Consider the following 20,732-nt stretch of genomic DNA (forward strand, 5'->3'; position numbering starts at 1 on the left):
CAAAGAGACTCGTGGAACGAGCCACCATTTGCTCTCTCACGATCGAGCAATGGAGGACGGGTTTCCACTCTTCCTCGTCCTACTCTGACCCGCACGCGCTCGGCCTCGCTCGCTCCGCCGTGCGTGACCTCAGGTTGAAATCCTCCAAAAAAGAGAAGCCCTCTTTCTCTCTCTCTCCTCCTTCCGTCTCCGCGGCGCCCTTATCCAAAGAGCTCCTCTACCCCCCTTCCCCCTCCCCACCTCGCCCATCCCCCTCGCCGCCGTACGTACCTACGTCCGTACTCTCGCCTCTTTGCTCTTCCCCCCACCCGCTTCTCTCCCCGTTCTCCGTTCACCCCACGCACTGATGCCTCTCGGCAAGGAACTCGATTCGAAAACAGTGCACTTGCGAATCGAGTGTTTTGCCATTTTATTTACCTGAATGCAGGAGAAACACGCCCAGGGCATCGCGGCGACGATGACGAGACGACGAGGAGATTTCGCGGTCCTCTTAGCACGGATATTCTCACTCTCGGCCTGCTGGTACGTGATTGAACGCGACGAGACGAGACGAGACGAGATGTGTTTCCTTCCTTCGTTTTATCGTTTCACACACCGAACGTAGCGCACGGACACTGGGCCTCGGAGGACAGCCCACTCTGCCCAGACCAGAACAGCCAAGCCTGCCGAGCGAGGCGGAGGAATGAGAGAGCGTTCGTGGCTGTCCGCGACGTCCGCGAGTCCGCGCCACGGCGCACAGGGGAATCGTATTCGTGTGGTATATAACGCACTGTAACGCACGCACACCACGCGCGTCCATACACGGACGTGCGTACGCACACCACGCGCTCGCTGGACGAGCGTCGAGCAACGAGGGGAAAACGTTTCACGCCGAATGCGATCGAGACGAGACGCGCACTGTGGCCATGTAGCCGAGTCGGCGGAATCAGGAATGTCGATGGTCGGGCTGCGGGCTACGGGCCACGGGTTGGTTAGGACCGCTGGGTGGCCGCGGAACGCTCCGCCCCCGTCGCCAATGTCACACGCGCCAGCGAGCCAGCCGAGCCAACCGAACCAAACCAGCGATGCCAGCACGCGCAGCCAAGCCAAGGCGAGATAACGAGGCAACGGCAGCGGGCAGCAGACACCAGCAGACACGCACACGATCAGCGGGGCGCCAGCCAGCCACAGCCAGCGGAAACCCGTACACGCTACAGCTACACGCTCAACACGCTGCGTTCGGAAACCTGTCGCCAGTCTACGCGAGGGAGAAGCACCCCACTTCCCCCCCTGTCGCGCGCACCAATCGCCGTTGATTATCCGCGTCAGGGCTGTACTCGGGTGCGCGCTACACTGAGGCGCCTCATCGGGGCCTCAATGAAAATTTATCGCATTTTTTTTTCTTAGAAGGGCGTTCAAGAATTCAGGGTAGCATTTTATCTCTGTTATTCGTAGAATGTTAAAAATGATACCTGGACGCAACACTACCCTGATCCTGTAACTCCTCAGTCGACGTCGACTAAAATTATTAAAAGTAACGTAACAACGTTATAATTTTGCACTCAACAGTGTAATTGTTATGTAATATCGTGGTGCTGTATTACACTAAGAAAAAAAAATTTAAGTGTCTTCAACGAAACTCATTAGTTGAAACATTTTTTAACGACACAACCAAATATTTTGTTTGCCGAACAACGAACTTAATTACTTCTGCTTCGCCTTATAGATAACAAAAATATTTTTTTATACCAACTAAACAGTCTAGTTGGTATAAATAGATATTTTTATTCAATACAGTTTCAGCTATATTGAGAAAAAAAAGTCAAATTCACAAGCAAATATCACATGTGACGTTTTCTTCGATATTTATGTTTCTAAAAAAATATGTAAAAAAATTGACTGCGATGATAAAATATATCTTTCTACGAAATATACACATTTCATAATTTTGTGAAAAAAATAAAACAGCTGATGGTTTATCTGCTAGGAACAAAATTTTACTTCGCCGTATTAATAAATAAGAATTTGTTTTTGTGATTTATTTTAGTGAACTAATCGTTTAGTTAACAATAAACAAATATTTATTTACAAAACTGAAAAATATATTGAGCAAAAGCAACGAAATTTATTGTTTGCATAGACAAAATATTTGCTGTTGTTTAAAAATACCAATTTTGCTGAAGACACTATTCTTTTCTAATATACCTTTATATTATTGAATGCAAAATTATAACATTGATATGACGTTATTTTTAATTTATTTCGACAGATTTTAATAACATTATCAGTATTGTCACGTGCGTTATATTATTGCGCATATGTGTGATGAAAAATTGCGCAACAGAAATATAATGATACCAACACTGTTAAAAATGATAGAATCAGAGTACTGGGAAAGAGATACAATAAATTTATATGCGCTCCCTAGGTAGAACATGGAAAGCAGCCTGTTCTTTTTCTATACCCTAGGACTGAATTTCTTGTAGGGTTCGTTTTTTGTCTTTTTCTTTCCAATGTGATAAGGAAAAGAAGAAAGGTGAACCATTCAAAAGAAGTTCAATTCTGAGGTATGGAAATAGTACAGGCCTAGAGTGTGTTAAATTGTGTCAAAATAATATCGGGTATTTCCTGTTTAGTGATACAAGTCGACACAAGCATTATTTTATCTTTTTTGACGTTCAGTAAGTAACAAAGATAGAACAATGTCACATGGAAAGTATCCATTATAGAATGACATAATGATTTTGTTTGTCACTTATGAGTGAACTTGTAAGTGACAAATAAAATCATGATAACATATCCTTGAAACGATTGACTTCTGTGTACTACCTATGTCTTTTTTTCCGTCCTTTTCTCTTACTCTCTTGAGCTGATGAAATGTTATTACGTGTTACATTAAGTGTACGTTATGGCACACGTAAAAAAGTTAATCGATTTGTCAGAGCGAGTCAACAAATTACTGATTACGCATATGGGGTTAATTTACTCATCCTATTGGATATCTCTGAACTGATCGTAAAAAGAGATGATGAAATGAATAGAAAATATGGAACAAAGTTTTTTATGCGAGTTCTCGTTTTCGGGAAAAATGAATAAAAATTAGAAAATTAATTACGTACTTGCTAATTTTTTAATTCATTTATATTATGCGTCAGTATTAATACAAAATTAATATAAAAAATATAAAACGTTTCACTACATAAAATAATTCAAAATCGTTTAAATTACTGAACGAAATATTGTAATTTATGTAAATATTAAGAACACTATATTTCAACAAAATATATGAAATATTTAAGAAACTTAATATATGATTAATTTTCAAAATCATGTTCCACGAGAACGTAGTGTCGCATAGAAACTTTTTTACTCTACTCATTCCATTTATAGTTAAACTTTTTGATTAAATTCCACTCCCTGTTCGATCACGACACCAGGTCGGGGACACCCCAGCCAATATGACTATCGAACGCGAATGACATTATATTGTGAGCGAGGAACTAATTTATTACGACGTATATATAGCGCGAGGAAAAAAATTCGCATGATTTCTCGCTTCTGACGTCACCGGCCAATATGGCCGCGTCGAGGGATCAGAAAATTTTAAAATAAACCGAATAAACGATTAAAAGTTACTTCTCCCCCACGGCGGGGAGGACACGGGGAAGGCATCAGCCCCTTGTCGCGCGCATGCGCAGGATTCTCCCCTCGATCCAGGGTCCAGGGACACTGCCTGGCCGCTCCTGCGCCGCGACCGCGTGGCGCGCGAACCGCCATCTTGCCTGGCCGTTTTTTAAATTTACATTTTTACTGCTGCCCAGCGAGAACCTGTCCGCTGATGGAAATGTCGCCGTGCGCGCTTACGTAAAACCAACCCGCTTTTCCGAGCTAACTGAAGTTCCGTAACGCAGACCGTTTGCGTAATCGATCGATCGAATTCTCCATTGAAAAAAAGAAAAAAGAAAAAAAAAGATACGTGCGTAATACACGCGCGACACTGACGTACCTTCCGCGCGCGCGTGCCATTTATGTAACCCGCGCTTATGTATTTATTCGGACGTGCGCGTTATCGCCGGAAATTGATGACGTTCGCACGAAACAATTTTGTCATCGTTCACCTTTACTGCGAAGTAAAACCGACTGGAAGAGAAGCGGTGAGGCCTTTATGTTTATCCGACCGACTCGTCACGAGATAACGCGAATTCCTAAACCGCACTGGTGGAAGAAACATCGATTTTTTTGGCAATCGCTTCGCGCTCGTGCCACGAACGATAAAAGTATCTTATCTGTCGTCTCGTTGACGACCGGTTTTATGAGTCGTACTGCCGCTTTTGCGCAAACATACGCTCACGCGTTTCAAGGTCCGATCGGATCGTAAATATGTATATAACCGATCGAGGTATTGCGTCGTTCGGCAATGGAGTTTAAATATTAAAACGTCGTGAGACGCAAATCACGACGGTTCTCATCGTGTCGTTTCCAGTTCCGTGTCGCTGCGTCGCATTGCGTCTGATTGCGTCGCGTCGAAATACGACGACATTGGGAGCGGAGGCGAGAAAGACAGCGCTTTTCATCGTGTTGTAACAGATTGCGCCAGATTTCCGGTCCCGATCGCGGCGAGCAGCTACGATTGGCTGGGGAAAAGGGTATCCGGCAGGGGCCAATTGGCCATCGATAAACGACTGCGAACGGCTACCCGTGGCGATGTCAAAACAGCCTGCGTTCCTGCCCGCGTCCGCACGTCGCATTCAATCAGCTGTCTGCCGTCCATCGATCGGTCGATCGTCGCAACCGATGATGACGACGATCAAAATGATATCCTCGTCGCCAATGTGGCTCAAATGTTCCTTACTCACCGCAAAAAGAGAGCTCCTCCCTGGAAGTCGGACTCCAGTTACGCAACGCGATGCGCGATGGGACACGTGAAAATACGGAGTGAGCTGTCAAGTCGATCCGTGCGGCGCGTCGTCTGCTACGAGATATCTCGACATTCTCGACCGCAGCACAAGCAGTTCGTCGAGATGTTTCACGTTATGGCGCGCATCGCCACCCTTTCGGTTCGGTATTTTACGTCTGATTGGTGGACGCGTCGAGTTTCCAGTTCTTCCAGTTGCGCCGACCAATTGTTGCGTCGGACGTGACCCAGCTGACAACGCTGTGTGTGCACTTGCCATTTGGTCTGTTCTTTGCGGCTATTAGCGTTTTTTCATTCGAAGAATTGGTGCAGCACTGGTACACCCTGAGTGCAATTGAATGCAAATTAATTTATATATTTTCTGTATGTTAATAAAATTAACCTGTTTAACTATATATTCTTTGTTCTTGATGACCTTAAAAGGATCAAATTATTTATTAGCACCCAAAATATGTAAACCGATTTGCACTTAATTGCACCAATATTGCACCAGTTTTCAGTGAAAAATGTTATAAAGGTAAGGTTATCGTAACGTCTATGCACAATAAAGGAAATATTCGAAATAGGAATAAATATATATGTTGTTGTTTCAGCCAGAAATATTAATGGCGCTGTGTCTCAACGAAACGCAGGAAGTTTAGTAGGTTAGTCGCTTCGTATCTATCTTGTAGTTTTTAGTTGACAAGAATTTCTAATCAAAAATAAATGTCAGTAAAAGTTTCGAGTAAAACAGTGTTTTATTTATTATTAATCATTTTTGTAATCTGGTATTTTGCTATTATTTATTTTTGTCGGGTATCCAGACTGGCTGCTTTCCTTTTAGGAGACACAGTTGATACAAATATCATTTTATCTTTGTTATTCATTGAACGCCAAGAAGGATAGAACGACGTTTATGTCAACTGTGTCTCCTAAAAGAAAAGCCAGTTTTTGTGTTTACAATCAATATATGTAAATTTAATATACATTTATAGTAAGTGCAATTATTGAATTTTGTGTTTTCCCTGTAACTCATAAAGTTATTTAACGAAAAAATTTAATAAAGATATTTTAGTAGATGAAATACACCAGATGTGATATTATCACATCTTTAGCAATATACTTATATTGAACATTTTTAATCTGTTAGACTGCTTGCATTACTTTTGTATTTATTGTTAAATTTTATCTTCATGTATAGCAGTTTTTGTAACATCAGAAATCAATATGTGCTGCCAAATTAGCTATTATTCCTAAGTTTGCCATTATTTGCAATTATTTCTAAGAGTAATGAATTATATACAATTGTTTATATCATTTTATCTATACAGTTGATTTATACAGGTGATAATTGAGTTGCAACAGCAATCAACATAATATAATTTTCAAGTTTCATATTTTGAATAAGTACTTTTGTTCTATATATATATTTATCTACAATGGGTGCTAATCTATTTCATTACAGTAGAACTTTATTTATCTGTATTCCATTTATACAAACAAATTCATATTCAATTTCAACTATACAAACTCACAGTTGAGTTCTTCAATGCTTTCCATTTGGGAACACAAGTCCATACAAGTTCTCTTTGTTAGCATTGTAATCATTGAATGCCATGAAAGATAGAAAGATAGAATGGCATCAACTGTCTTGTCCCTCAACATATTTAGATAAATGGAGTTTTACTGTAGTTTATACTATTAAAACAGCCCTTAGAAGCTCAATATTGTACAACAATTTTATTAATGTCTCTTTTAAATAATTTAAAACAAATAGTCTAGAACCTCCAAACAATTAATAATACTTTGCAATAATATATTGATTATCTAGGAGCTACTTAAGTTGTAAGTGTATATTTGCTTCATTTTCTATCCATACCATACAGCAATTCTTTCAATGATTCTTCATTTATGGTTTGCAGAGACTCTGTGACATCCTTATTATGGCTGAAGTTTTGCTCTATGTCTGGTTCTAAATTCATTTGTACATTTCCAGAAATCTGTGGGAAGTCGGTGTAAGAATCTATCGGATCCTCTTTATGTTTAGGTGAAGATACTCTCAAGTGCTCCATTTCAAACGTCGAAGATGATATGCTAGTCTCAAGGGGTGACATCACCATGGAAAAGAAATCGTTCGTGCTTTTTGCATCTATCTTTTCGTTGTCCGATTGTACTCTTTCAATTAATTCCGCTGACTCCTCTAGTCCCGTACTATTGAGATCGTCACCCCATGTCTTGCTCTTTAGATCTTCATTAGTATTACTGGCGTCTGTAAATTCGATGCCTTGTTCCTTTCTCTTAGAGGATATGTTATTTATCTCTGATTGCAGCGCTAAAACGGGTTGTCCTTGAGCGTTTATTATCAAAACGAACTTATTTTCCTCATCGGTATTTGTTATTGATTGATTTTCTTGCAGGGTATCAGTGACCTGTGACCTGACTGTACTGTTATCAGCTTCTCGTGTATCAGATATCAATTGCTGTGTGCTGCCTAAAGTTTGTACGGGACATTTATGGGTTCTTTGACTCACCTATAAGTGAATTATGTATGAGTTATCAAAAGACCGAGCTTACATCTGAAAACATTCAATGATCACTTTGTACCTTGTATCGGAAGCTTTTGCCACACATTGTGCATTTATAAGGCATCACTCCTGTGTGAATTCGACGATGAACTAAGTACGAAACACGCTGACGGAAACACTTTCCTGTGGAAGAATTAGTACGGCAGTTGTAGGAGGATTATTATCGTTGTTGTGGCCAGCAGCACACTTACAAGATGAGCGTTTCTCGTGAAAAATTACCTGCATTTCAGTAAGCCATGCACAGCACACCATAATATTACAGACACTACGCAAACAAAATAATTAATGGTAATTGTTAGTCAATCCCAAACGATTGTTTATTTGATTAATTCTGCACCGGCTCATCTTTAATGTTCGTTCTTTCGTAACGTACCACATGTCTCGCAGACGAATGGCTTCTCTCCTGTGTGAATTCTTTCATGATTATGTAACGTGGAGAGTTCCTTGAACGATCTACCGCAAGTCGCGCAGGTGTGTGGCTTATCATCCTTGTGATAAAGTCTGTGCTTGTGATACGATTGCTGGAAGGTGAAACTTTTATCACATATTTTACATTTGTAAGGCATTTCTCCTGAATGCAGTCGTTTGTGCTTCTTCAAAAAATATTTCGTCGTAAACATTTTACTGCAAGTATCACACTCCCATTGCTTCCCCTCGTGGGTCTTTAAATGTTGTATTACATGTTGCTCCTATAACGCAAAAGCAAAAGAAAAATTTATATTTTTATTAAGTATCATTCACACGCAACGAGCGTTATAAATAAAATGCGTTGAAGTATCCTCACTTTTTTGAATTTCTTTCCACATGTGGGACACGCGTATCCAGCGTCGCCGCAGGTGACCTCATTTTGGTCACCTTTAGAAAAAGAACCTATTATGTGTGAAAAACTTTAATTGCGTATTGTATGGAATTATGAACTATAATAATAATTACATATCACTCATTTGCTACAACAATGATATATCTTAAAAATTGTCATTTTTTTAATTAATTGAAAAATTAATGATTCAAAATATTGAAACTTATTTTCTGAAAAATTTTAGATTGTGCCGTTGTTTTAGGAAATGAGTAATATATTGAATTACTTATTGATTAGATATAATGATTACTTGCCTGAATTATGTCCAATGTGGGCTACTCTCATATGTACCATTAAGCTGCCTCGCATTTTGAACACTTTAGAACACAGATAGCAAGAGTAATTCTTAAGAACTTTCTCTGGATTATTGCTCGAGTCCTGCTCGTGCACTAATTTTTCGTGTAAAGCTAAAATGTTGGTGTCAGGAAAGTAAAAGCCGCATAAGTTACATCTTTCCGTTTTTTCCTTCGGTGCTATCGTATGGATGGCTTTGGCATTTGTTTGTGTGTGAGGTAATATTTGCTTGTGTTCTAAATTTTGATTTTGATCCCCGATATTTGTTTCGAGTATCGTGTTCTTCGCATTAGGCAAGTCTTCCTTATCATTGCGCTCTTCCGGTGACTTTCTCGCGCAGACATTTGTGATTATATTCTGGACTGATTGAAAATTAGGGAGGTCATGCTCTTCCTCAACTAAATCTGTTATCAATTTTTCTTTTAAGACACTACTGTTCGATTCAATGCATTCCTTTTCAATATCTTGATAGATGTTGATGTCCACAGTTCCTGCTACCTTTGTCGCAATAATTAAATCTGAAATAGCTGTTTTCTCCGCCTGTATAGCTTCCTGGGATACATTCAAATGCTTGATATCATTACAAAAATACTGCATCGCACAATTTGTTTCCTGTTGCAGATGTGTGATTACTTTCTGGACTGTGTTATGATTCCCGTTTGATTGCGGAAGAATGTTCACTTTAATCACATCACGATTGTAATCTGATACGAAACTAGATTGACTCGTGCCTTTCGTTGATGAATCTAGGCTTTGGATTTTAAGCTGGGAATCTATAGCAGGGATATTTCCTACATTTGGCACAACAGAATCTGATGGTTCTGTGCAAATCCTGTTGTTACCACTTTCAACTTTATTTAATTGCTTCAATATGTTCCAGTCCTGCGGTGCAATCTTGTGCGCATTATGGATGGCGACCAGATGCTCATCGGTAGCAGCGATGTCTGCAGATTTAGACGATTCTGCTGTAGCATTGTTCAGATTGATCGTGTGACCAAATAAATGTATAGTTAATTTATCTATGCCTAACAATACTTCGTTACAGACAGGACATATTAAGGGTCGAGTCGCTACACTTACAAGTCCAGCTCGTAGCGCGTCAAGCGTTAGGAATCCAGGTTGTGAACACAGCGGACATGCCAGGACTCGTGCACACATTTTACGTATATGTTTTATTACCACGGAATCTGATATTCTTTTCTAATCATGTGTTGCACAACTTTACCAGTTTCTATAAAATGTGGCACATCTTTGCGTTTATAACTATACTACTGTACTGCTTGGTTTTAATATCTTCAAGATAGTTGACCAAGTGCTGTGGTCGTGAAGTTGCAACAATAAACCGTACGATGTAATTTAAAACTGACATTGTGTAATCTGATTGAAATTCCTGGGGTTATACTTGAACTTGATTTAGTAATTTAAAGTTGAGGTTCAAGATATGCCTTGATAGCCAACGATCACTTTAATCCCAAATTTTACGAATTATAAACTCTGCACTGATACCGCGTACACAAAATTCTCACACCTCGAAGTCTAAATATAGAAGGACTGTGATGGTTTAAGATATTCGTGCTGAATTCCTGCGTGTCTTTATGGAACGTATCTGATGATCTTCAAGCTATATTTAGACAAATGGTGGGATATTCAAAGTATTATAAGCATAAAGCGAATGTATTTATTAAAAATTGTTTAAATTGTCAAGATTACAAACTACAATCGTATACAAATCGAAGTTTTGATGCAAAAATGCTATCCTGTAAATACATATTAACATTTATATGGCATGCCATCTTTGCAACAATATTCTTTACCGGCCGACAGATTCGTGTTTATCCATTCATCTTTGCAATTCTTGAAGAAAAGATAAGCCTGTAAAGAAATATTATTAAGATGATATGGTTTCAATACACAAAATAATTTTCATAATTTCAAATAAAGATATAATAAAAATTAACTTGTGTATACATGTACTCACTCTTTCTTTGTGACAATCACGATCGATAGAAGCACATAAAACTGCTTGACTGTTTGGTAAATGTTTCACTATCTGTGAAATATTTCAATCTTTTGTTATTAATAAATATTTTAACTTGGAAGGATAATACAAATTAAATATTAATTATTAAGAATTAGGAATATATAATTTCTTAACGATTAAAATTTAAACTTACAATTTCAAGACATTTGTTGACACAATGTTTGTTCCCAATAGTAGTACATGGTATTGGATCAGGATATTCATGGATAAGTGCAGGATATCCTTTGGGTTGTTCCTTGCTGCCTTTCTTAAATTGTCCGCTTAAAAATATGGCGCAGGCGCAGCCAGTTGACTGTTCTGTATTCGTGGATGACTTAATATTTGTAACAGTACTATTATTTTCTGCATAAGAATACGATATGCAAAGAGCCATCATCACTAATGTTAAATACATTTTGATCTGAAATGTGAATTACTACTGCTATTAACATTGCTTTTTGTTCAATCTTAGCTATATTAGTCAGATTAAGTTATATATAAACGATTCTTAAATATTGAAAAGGATAAAATGAATATATCTTGATTCTGAGAGTCTGCGATTTTGAATTTTAATAAATTAAATTAATTTATATTTACTCTGCAAAATTCTTTTCACCGAGCTACACTGCATCACCTCACAAAACTGCATTCAAGTATAAAGCCGATGCTTTAAATCTGTCACTGTATGTTGCAATGTTCGCATGGGCCACATTTGGAATGCTTGCTAAGCAAAACTTTAGGTATAATGTAAGAGTCCCATTTTAATTGTTTATATTTATGATTGAGATATATCTTATGTACACATTAGCAACAGATTTTAATTACAATTTTGATAATATTCAGATAAAATTATGTTCAGAGAAAACTTAAAAATAATTTCAAACTACATATAAATATCGATTTTCTATAATTATCAATATACATATATTTATACATGAACATTATGAAATAAAACATTTTAAGTTTTACTAAATTTTTTATTAAATATTTTTACAATATGTAAAATGATAAAATATTACAGTATCTTTCTCATAAGTTTAGCTTCTCCTTCTAATACGATTCTATCTCCATTAGCAATACACATATACACGCATTTAATGATTTTTCTTACTGATGTAATTTTAACTATAACTTCTACAGTATCGCCAGCATAACACGGTTTAGGAAAAGTAATATTTTGCTCGATAACTACAGTACCTGCACCAGGTAATTTTGTACCAATTAAACCTGACACTAAGCCATTGAGCAAAGCACCATGCGCAATATTTCTTGCTGATTCAGTATGTATTGGATTATGATCGCCTGTTAATTCAGCGAACTTGAGTATATCGTCATTTGTTATTACTTTCAGAACCGACACTTGATCTCCTTCTCTCAAATTGTTCATTGTTGTATCAGCGAACGATCGTATTTTGGTGATTCTTACAGAGTGATTTTTGAGAAACCCAGCAAAGAATTGAATTAGCTTCATGATATTACTTTCTATGTTTACAAGTTACTAAAAAATATCAATTTAAATCAATAAAGAGTATTAGATTCAATAAATTAGATTTATTTTTTACAAACAGACTGATTCTCTGTCTTCACTTTCTCTACAGCACTCGTTTCACAACAGTCATTTAGGAATAATGTTGCTACGTTTTTAACACGTATATGGTCATATGATGGATCCGAAAGTTCCAGCATGCGTTTAATTATTTTAGGCGATGTTATCTCGTCTACTGATTCAGGTGTTATCAAAAACATCAAGGTAGTAATTACTCCAAGCAAAACATCTTCGTCTTCGGAAGAAAGTATCGACGATATTGACTCGACACCTTGTTTGCGCAGAATATATAACTTATTTATTCCATCTGAAAAGAATATTATATAATACAACAAATATTAGATGACTCTTTGCATGTAACAAAAATATGCTTACCTAAACATAAATTGCAGAGACCAGCAATACCAAAACGTACTAACTTTGGATTGCTTTGAGATAAAGCATTGAGAAATATATCAATTACTTTTAGTTGTCTCATGTATCCATAGTTTACAGGATCATATGCAAAATTTGCCAAATTTGCTAGTACTTGCTCCTGTGCATCTAATAATTTGAAAGATGATTAATTATTGTTACACAGATTATATACATCTATCAAGAGAAAGGCAATAATTTTATTGATAAATTTTTATTCATATTCTTTTGTAAGCGATATTATATAGTTAAATATAATTAGAACATATGAGTCTTAAGACTTTTCTTGATTTTCAAATATAAATGATTTTAAATAATTTTGTTTCATAATTTTGCTTTTCAGTTTTAAACTTGAAAAATAAAAAAAAGAACACCTACGTTTCTTTAGAGTTAAAAAATATGTTCCTGTTATGGATTAATCTTTTTTACCTTTAGATGATGTTGTTGTATATTCAGTGACTAAAAGCTTTAAAAAATCATAACGTCCAGTGGGATTTTTCCCTGTGCGTTTTGTTAATCTTGCCCTACTGGAAAACATTAAGAGTCTCAATGTACTTTATTTATATTATTTATAGTGACATTCCTCTGTTACGATTATGTTCTGCAAAAACAAAGTTGATTTTAAGATGGAATTACGTGAACTTATGTATATAGATTAGAACATATCATAATTACACAAATTACAACTAAAAATTAAACTATTTATCTGTTGTATCAAGTCTGCAACGTTTGCAAATTGTGAAACATGTACCACAATACTTATATAAATTTTCAGCATTCTAATCGTTTCACTCATAAACATTTTTTACATTTAAACTATTCAAAATAAAGATTTTTCTAGCACTACTTGAGGAATTTCCTTCAATCTTTCCTTGAGGTTATATAGCTTGTCTTTATACTTTTTATTTTGCATGTTTGCTTACATAGTTCTGTCTGTTCTCTTAATAAATTTGAATATTAACTTTGTTCCACTATTATTTTGTCACTAACAAATATTACTTTTTTTTTTTCGAATCTTACGATTTGAAACGTCTGTTTAGTGTTGTGTTGACATCACAAGAAAAAAATTAAGTCGAACGATGACGGTGTTGCACTCTACCTAAAAATCTGGAAATTGTGAACTAATCTTGAACTTCCGTTGCCTTTAAAACACACGCGGGATTCCTTTTGTCAAGAAGAACAAATTGTTTACCACGAATTGTTGGCACAATACTGTTGAATTAAATCTCAACATCATCAAAAGAATTATTAATTAAGATATATTTTAGTTATAATTACTCCATCATAAAGCAGATTGAACACAATATCGTCAACTTGAAATAAAATAACATTTAATTGGTAAATAAAAATAGCACGATTTTTTAAAATAACAAGTGGTATCCAATTATGAATTGATATTCAATTCTCCAATTGCCAATTATTGATTAATTCTAGGATTAATAGGATCTTCTGATTGGTTTGTCCAGAAAGACTACAAAAACACCTGTAAGTACCTTTTCAAGGCGTATTGAGAATACTGCTGACGGTCGAAGCTCATTTTTAGCATTAAAACAGGCGACAATAAAATATGACATTTGATTTCGTCAGTTTTGGCCTATTTTGACGCTAAAAATGAGCGTATGGAATTGCATAAAATTGCACCTTGAGGCTGAATGAGGGATATGTCGGTAAGTCGGTATCGCATGTTCGTAGTTCGAAAGTCATCGACTTCCTGTCTACTGCTGCACCCTGGTGCGGATTTCGCAGGTGCTGCGGTGGAAGTCATGGTTAACACGTAGCCGGCGTTCGACGTGTCCTAGCCTCCCAAAGTTCAGGTGTGCAGCGAGACATTTGATAATTCGTTGCGCCCCGCTCTCGACAGTCTCGCCTCGCGCACGGGACCGCGGGTGTTTTGGAGGCACATATGGCGGACGTGCCACGTTGTGAGTATCGATAATACGCGAATATATATACGGTGTGTCGCATATTTTAACGCGCTCGTGGCGGACGCGGGCCAACGGGAGAACATGTTGCCGAACAAGTCGTCGTCGTCGTCGTCGTCGCAACAGCAGCAGCAGCAGCAGCAATTGCCCTCGTCGTCCTCTTCGTCGTCGTCCTCTACGTCGTCAGCCAACGCGAAGGTCATGTTTCCTGATAAGAGGTCGACAACCAAACAGATGAAGTCCTCCACGCTGACGAACGCCGCTGGCTTGAGTTCCCTCATCACCTTCACTGTTCTCTTACTTGCTTGGATCTCTGGTTTTGCCTCGAGGCTTTTCGCGGTCATACGCTTCGAAAGCATCATACATGAGTTTGATCCCTGGTACGTAACCTGGTGTGGGATCATTCAACATGGCCATGTGATGTACCCTATCATATTTTTGATAAACTATCGTTCTATTATTTTTCCGTTACATAACGGAAGTGTGAGCTAGTAGCCAATGCTTCGAACTTATCTGGAAAATATAAGAGAACGAGTATCCAGATAGTCAATTTTAGAATAGATTTCTATCCACTGTGTCTTCCTTATACTTGGTTTTTTGCCAGCTATAATTTAACAGAAATGGAGCATATTGTGTCATGTCTGTTTTTTATTCCTGTACTAGAACTTTTCTTCTTGCTTTAAGCTAATATTACATTTGTCATATGATCAATTTTTCAAACATGTTAATGTAAATTGGCTGCAAGACAGAAATCTTGGATTTCTTTATCCTATAGCCAATCAACATTTGACAAATGTAATATCGGCTCCTATTCTAACGACACAGTCGACACAAATGTTCTATCCTTGACATTCAATTGAATAACAAAGATAGAACAACACTTGTATCGACTTTGTTTCATTGCTTAGCTTTTTTTATCATGTATAAAACTGATAATGTAACGACATTGACACATAAAAGTTAAGAATAGAATCCTTAACCATATATTAAATATATCTATTTTACTTTAAATCTTTTTTATAGCTAAACTAGTTTGGAATGAAAGTATATGTTCGATATTTGGCTGAAATGAGAAAAAAAGTTCTAGTATAGAAATAAAAAATGGATCCTTAAAGTTCCAAAAATGTACATTAATTTAGCTATAGAAAACCTATGATTTTTTCTGATATATTTTTACAGATATCAGGAAAACGGCAGATTGTACTGTTACTGTTTATCAATATATGTTAATGTTACACAGTACCTGTTCTTAGCTGATTTGACTGTCTGGATATATTTGATAAGTTAAATAATTTAAATAGCTTAAATTTAGGTTAAAGGATTTGCATTTCTATTTTATTTATTCTGCCTATATATTGATTTATTTTTATAAATAAATATCATTACGAATTTTTTACTAGTTAGCGATGGGATGTAATAAATATGTTTTAAATTCAGGTTCAACTATAGAGCGACAGCTTACATGGTTCAACATGGATTCTACAATTTTTTAAACTGGTTCGACGAACGGGCCTGGTATCCATTAGGCCGGATTGTTGGTGGAACCGTTTATCCTGGACTCATGATAACATCTGGATCGATACACTACATACTGCACTCTCTGAACATACCAGTGCATATAAGAGACATATGTGTATTTCTAGCTCCAATTTTTAGTGGCCTTACTGCCATATCTACGTATTTATTAACGAAGGAAATATGGAGTGCTGGAGCTGGCTTGTTCGCCGCTTGTTTCATCGCCATCGTACCTGGCTACATCTCGAGATCCGTAGCCGGGAGTTACGATAATGAGGGAATCGCGATCTTTGCATTGCAAATTACCTATTACCTTTGGGTTAAATCAGTCAAAACTGGCTCAATCTTTTGGGCGAGCATAACTGCCCTATCTTACTTCTACATGGTATCAGCATGGGGAGGCTATGTGTTCATTATTAATCTGATTCCACTTCATGTGTTTGCCTTACTGATCATGAATCGCTTTAGCAATCGATTGTTCACGAGTTATACCACGTTTTACGTTCTTGGACTTTTACTAAGTATGCAAATACCATTTGTCGGTTTTCAACCGATTAGAACTTCTGAACATATGGCAGCTAGTGGTGTATTCGGTCTGATAATCTTTGTGGCAGCTTTTAGGTATGTACCGTTTTTATAGCGTTAATTTCTTTATTATATTATTTCAATTTGCAGTATTTATTCATAGTAATACAATCATATTTCTAAAATATCTAGCTAATGAAAATTTTTCTGTCCATTTACAAGATATAGAAATAAAAATTAAAACAGAATTAAAGGGCTTGATCATAAAATTCATTCCTAACAAATTATAAAAATAGTATAAACTGAAAAACTTAAGCGTTATATAATAATTGTTATATTTTAATTAGAAATATTTCCATTGTATTATTATATCCATATCTAATAATGCTTGCATTTATTTAAATTTTGAAAATTTTATTTATTCTGTAAATTGGTGATTGTAATTGATACAGAAAAATATGATTGTATTGTTATAAATAATTGCAGAAGAAATTTTTTTTATTAGTATACATTTTGGACATACTCTGATATATATTGCAGTATACTTACATTGAGCTCTCTAATTACAGATACTTAAGAACTGTACTTACCAAGTCCGAAATGAAATATTTCGGTGGTGTAGTGGCTGTAACAACTACTATGCTGCTATTAATTTTGATCATCTTAACGTACACTGGCGTTGTCGCTCCTTGGAGTGGTAGATTTTATTCATTGTGGGATACCGGTTATGCCAAAATACATATCCCTATAATAGCATCTGTATCGGAACATCAGCCGACAACTTGGTTCAGCTTTTTCTTTGACTTACACATTTTGGTTGCGTTGTTTCCGGTTGGTCTTTGGTACTGTATCACACATGTCAATGACGAGCGTGTTTTTGGTAAGAATCTATGATGAGAGTGTGTCTTGGAATAAAATATCAATAAGAGAGAAAAATTGTAATATTCGATCTTCTTGCAGTGGTACTGTACGCCATAAGTGCCGTTTATTTCGCTGGTGTGATGGTAAGGCTTATGTTGACTCTGACTCCGGTGGTATGTATACTAGCCGGAGTCGCTGTCAGTAGACTCGTGGAACTGTTCCTCAAAGAGGAAGACAGAGACGGTAACGGTAATGAAAGTAACGAGGAGAGCGAGGAAGAAAGAGAGAGAAGTCCCGGTAGAGCGTTGTACGATAAGGCCGGTAAACTTCGTAGAATGAAACATGAGAGGTCAAAAGGCAACGGTGACGGATTAGGTCCCAATCTTCGCAACGTTATTATTATCGGCATGTTGATGCTGCTGATGATGTTTACCGTGCACTGCACGTGGGTGACTAGTAATGCTTATTCTAGTCCATCTATTGTTTTGGCGTCCTACAGTAACGACGGTGGCAGGGCCATACTGGACGATTTTCGAGAAGCTTACTATTGGTTAGCACAAAATACCGCCAATGACGCTAGAGTCATGAGCTGGTGGGATTACGGATATCAGATTGCTGGTATGGCTAACAGGTACAACACTTATGTCACTTGAGACTATAGAAAAAAGTAGCCACAAAGTTTTTATTAAATTATTAGTAACTTATATTTTTAAAAATAAACTCTGGAGTGTTAATTATTTAAAAATAATAATTATATGCTAAAAACAATAATTAATATTCAAAATGCCTATCTTTTGCTTTAATACAAACTTTAAGATATGCATCAACGATGAGCACGAATCTTTCCACGAATGAATTATCCCAAGTAACCAATAGAGCGGTTCCAATATAGCTCGAATTCATTAATTAATAACAATTTTTTGATGCAGTCTTTGATACTTACAATTAATAAGATTATGTAACTAACATTTAAGAATTTGTTTTTATACGTTGCTACCGAATTAGTTGACGTTATTTATCGGCAATGTAATATTAAAATGTCTTTAATGTCATTTTGATGTCAAAATTACGACAAATGTTAATTATTACCTGGATAATAATTTTATGAATACATAAAACTTTGTGGCCAAATTTTTTTGTCACCTTGCATATAAAAAACTTTGTGGCCAAATTTTTTTGTCACCTTGCATATATTATTATATAATATATAAAATTTATAAATTAATATATGAAATTAATTTAACATTTGCTGCGTGAATTCTCTTTTGTAGAACTACCCTCGTGGACAATAATACGTGGAATAATTCGCACATAGCTCTGGTTGGTAAAGCGATGAGCTCGAATGAAAGTGCTGCTTATGATATTATGACATCTCTGGACGTGGATTACGTGTTGATCATCTTTGGCGGGATGATTGGATATTCAGGTGACGATATCAACAAATTCTTATGGATGGTTCGTATCGCCGAGGGTGAACATCCCCAGGACATTCGCGAAAGTGATTATTTCACCGAAAGAGGGGAATTTCGTGTGGATTCTGAAGGTTCTCCAACTCTTTTGAATTCGCTAATGTATAAACTGAGTTATTACCGGTTCGGGGACGTTAAAATAGACTATCGATCGCCTTACGGATATGATCGTACTCGTAATGCGGAAATAGGCAATAAAAATTTCCAGTTAACATATCTGGAAGAAGCTTACACCACTGAGCATTGGCTTGTCAGGATTTACAGGTGAATGACACGTTTCAGCTTTTACTTAAAATTTAACATATCATTATCCTTTCATTATTGTTATAAAATACTATATTAATATTAATTTTGAAATGTGTCTAGGGTGAAGAAACCAGCGGAGTTTAATAGACCAATAATTCCGATTTCCGAACGAGTTATCACTCGTCGCGCGAATTCATATGTTACTAAAAAGGTTGGTATGCATATATATATTTACGGTCTTACGATACAGAATGATAGATATATTTTTTTTTAATTATACAATTTCTCGTATCGGTTTACCGTTTTTGTCGTGACGCATTAATTGATCTGGAAACGTAGTTGAAGTTATGGGGCGTCGGGCATTGATGTTTCAGACTTCACGGCGTAAACGAGGTGTCATAAAAGGCCGGCCAGTTGTTATTAAAGGGCAGAGACCTCAACGACGAACGACGTAACGAAGATTCGCTAACTATTTCGTAAACAGTTTGCAAATACAACTTTTGTAATAAAAGAATTACCGTCCCTTGGGTCTACCACTATACCTCGAACTAAGAATTTAATGTCAGAACAGTTCAACCGATTTAAAGAGTAGAATCTTCAAAAAATGATAGTTTTCATCATCTCCAGGTTGACAAATTAGTAGTTTTATGAAATATTATTTAAAAAAATTGTTTCTCATAATATTTGGCTCACACGCATATTGTATTGTTATTCGTCCTTCATTTATTATTCTTTGCATTGAAAAGTCTTCGGTCATTTATTACATAATTACATCATTTATTAATGTAATATCTTTTCGAGTTACTACCCAGATCATACGTAATCTTCGATATAATTGGATCAATATATTTATATGAGTATATTTATTAGAGAAAGTCACAAATGTACAGTCTGTTTTCTGCGTTCTAAAGGAATTAAATTTTACATTCAATAATTTTTTATGAGCCAATTGTGCATTTAATAGTTAATGATGTAAAATAACTTGAAAATAACTTGAAACTGACTTATTTGTTATCGATCAGCAATTGTATGAAGGTCTCGTGTAAATTGAAACTTGTAAGACATCCTAGTTAGTGTACACACGCGTTTATGTTACATAATATGTTTATTAATATATTACATGGTATTGCATCGGGTGAAGTTTATCGAAATAAGCAACTTCCGCCGATTTTCAGTCGGAACGATCGAGTGTGTGTCATGTGTACACAGTTTGTTGTATAGCACCTTGTTGAAAGATAAACATTTGTAATAACATAGTGTTGTTATTTATGAAATGCTAGTCCAATTTAATTTTCGTTTCATCTATATAATGAGAGAAATCTTTTCGATAATATAAATATAAAAATTGTGTGCATAGCTTTGTTTTTTTTTTGTTTTTTTTTTATAATATAAAGGAATTCTAAATATGTTACGAAGGAGCATTACGCGATTCAGCACTTTTTTTTCTTTCTATAACTTTTATAAATTTTGTTAAATAATACATAAATGATATAATAAATTACATAATATATAGATATAATTGCAAACATTGTTTATGAAAGTATTTATTAACACTTGTAATTTCTGGGATTTAAAATTTTTCAATTCGGCGATACGAAAGCTC

General features: G+C 36.2%; 4 protein-coding genes across 11 annotated transcripts in view; 1 reads left to right on the forward strand and 3 right to left on the reverse strand.

The window, feature by feature from the left end:
- ctrip (E3 ubiquitin-protein ligase ctrip) overlaps positions 1-4,959 on the reverse strand; it is a 21,410-nt gene extending 16,451 nt beyond the window's left edge. For 4 of the 6 annotated variants that reach the window (XM_018509050.1, XM_018509048.1, XM_018509046.1 and 1 more), the window contains exon 1: positions 4,836-4,959. The gene's annotated coding sequence lies outside the window, so the exon portion shown is untranslated. Of the gene's footprint in view, positions 1-89; positions 108-417; positions 1,213-4,835 lie in introns of those variants that run through there. The other 2 variants (XM_018509042.1, XM_018509044.1) reach the window with 2 other exon arrangements.
- A 1,360-nt stretch (positions 4,960-6,319) lies between these two features.
- On the reverse strand, positions 6,320-10,205 carry LOC108762183 (zinc finger protein 836). 2 transcript variants are annotated; one of them, XM_018509083.1, is made up of 5 exons: positions 8,572-10,205; positions 8,243-8,313; positions 7,832-8,147; positions 7,478-7,581; positions 6,320-7,404 (listed from the first exon to the last, which is right to left on the reverse strand). In XM_018509083.1, the coding sequence occupies exons 1-5, from the start codon at positions 9,767-9,769 to the stop codon at positions 6,736-6,738; spliced, it is 2,358 nt and encodes a 785-aa protein (XP_018364585.1). In that variant the 5' UTR covers positions 9,770-10,205; the 3' UTR covers positions 6,320-6,735. The 2 variants fall into 2 exon arrangements, with proteins under 2 accessions (XP_018364585.1, XP_018364584.1); XM_018509082.1 differs by having other exon boundaries at positions 8,243-8,328; positions 8,572-10,204.
- A 135-nt stretch (positions 10,206-10,340) lies between these two features.
- On the reverse strand, positions 10,341-13,785 carry LOC108762184 (uncharacterized). The gene is made up of 8 exons (XM_018509084.1): positions 13,515-13,785; positions 13,021-13,192; positions 12,553-12,720; positions 12,316-12,484; positions 11,743-12,052; positions 10,786-11,052; positions 10,590-10,661; positions 10,341-10,483 (listed from the first exon to the last, which is right to left on the reverse strand). Exons 2-8 carry the CDS (start codon positions 13,127-13,129, stop codon positions 10,382-10,384), a joined length of 1,197 nt encoding a protein of 398 aa, XP_018364586.1. The 5' UTR covers positions 13,130-13,192; positions 13,515-13,785; the 3' UTR covers positions 10,341-10,381.
- Positions 13,786-14,297: 512 nt separating this feature from the next.
- On the forward strand, positions 14,298-20,477 carry Stt3B (catalytic subunit 3B of the oligosaccharyltransferase complex). Of its 2 annotated transcripts, none has more exons than XM_018509088.1 (7): positions 14,298-14,893; positions 15,951-16,649; positions 17,123-17,433; positions 17,514-18,045; positions 18,686-19,147; positions 19,250-19,340; positions 19,469-19,547. In XM_018509088.1, exons 1-7 carry the CDS (start codon positions 14,598-14,600, stop codon positions 19,493-19,495), a joined length of 2,418 nt encoding a protein of 805 aa, XP_018364590.1. In that variant the 5' UTR covers positions 14,298-14,597; the 3' UTR covers positions 19,496-19,547. The 2 variants fall into 2 exon arrangements, with proteins under 2 accessions (XP_018364590.1, XP_018364589.1); XM_018509087.1 differs by having other exon boundaries at positions 14,302-14,893; positions 19,504-20,477.
- The last annotated feature ends 255 nt before the right edge of the window (positions 20,478-20,732 follow it).

Source organism: Trachymyrmex cornetzi, unplaced genomic scaffold (assembly GCF_001594075.2).
Source record: "Trachymyrmex cornetzi isolate Tcor2-1 unplaced genomic scaffold, Tcor1.1 scaffold279, whole genome shotgun sequence".
NCBI classification, from domain to species: Eukaryota; Metazoa; Arthropoda; class Insecta; order Hymenoptera; family Formicidae; genus Trachymyrmex; species Trachymyrmex cornetzi.

What these genes read in the sequence shown, in the direction of transcription:
- LOC108762183 (XM_018509082.1), bottom strand. Translation starts at nt 9,769, where the DNA reads ATGTGTGCACGAGTCCTGGCATGTCCGCTGTGTTCACAACCTGGATTC. An exon ending in CCACATTGGACATAATTCAG is followed by an intron (nt 8,329 to 8,571) that starts GCAAGTAATCAT and finishes CACACATAATAG; the next exon opens with GTTCTTTTTCTAAAGGTGAC. An exon ending in ATTCGTCTGCGAGACATGTG is followed by an intron (nt 7,582 to 7,831) that starts GTACGTTACGAA and finishes ATTCTTCCACAG; the next exon opens with GAAAGTGTTTCCGTCAGCGT.
- LOC108762184 (XM_018509084.1), bottom strand. Translation starts at nt 13,129, where the DNA reads ATGTTTTCCAGTAGGGCAAGATTAACAAAACGCACAGGGAAAAATCCC. An exon ending in CCTAAAATAATTAAACGCAT is followed by an intron (nt 12,053 to 12,315) that starts GCTGGAACTTTC and finishes TCACTCTGTAAG; the next exon opens with AATCACCAAAATACGATCGT. An exon ending in TTATAGTTAAAATTACATCA is followed by an intron (nt 11,053 to 11,742) that starts GTAAGAAAAATC and finishes TTCACATTTCAG; the next exon opens with ATCAAAATGTATTTAACATT.
- Stt3B (XM_018509087.1), top strand. Translation starts at nt 14,598, where the DNA reads ATGTTGCCGAACAAGTCGTCGTCGTCGTCGTCGTCGCAACAGCAGCAG. An exon ending in ATCTTTGTGGCAGCTTTTAG is followed by an intron (nt 16,650 to 17,122) that starts GTATGTACCGTT and finishes CTCTAATTACAG; the next exon opens with ATACTTAAGAACTGTACTTA. An exon ending in ATTGCTGGTATGGCTAACAG is followed by an intron (nt 18,046 to 18,685) that starts GTACAACACTTA and finishes TCTCTTTTGTAG; the next exon opens with AACTACCCTCGTGGACAATA.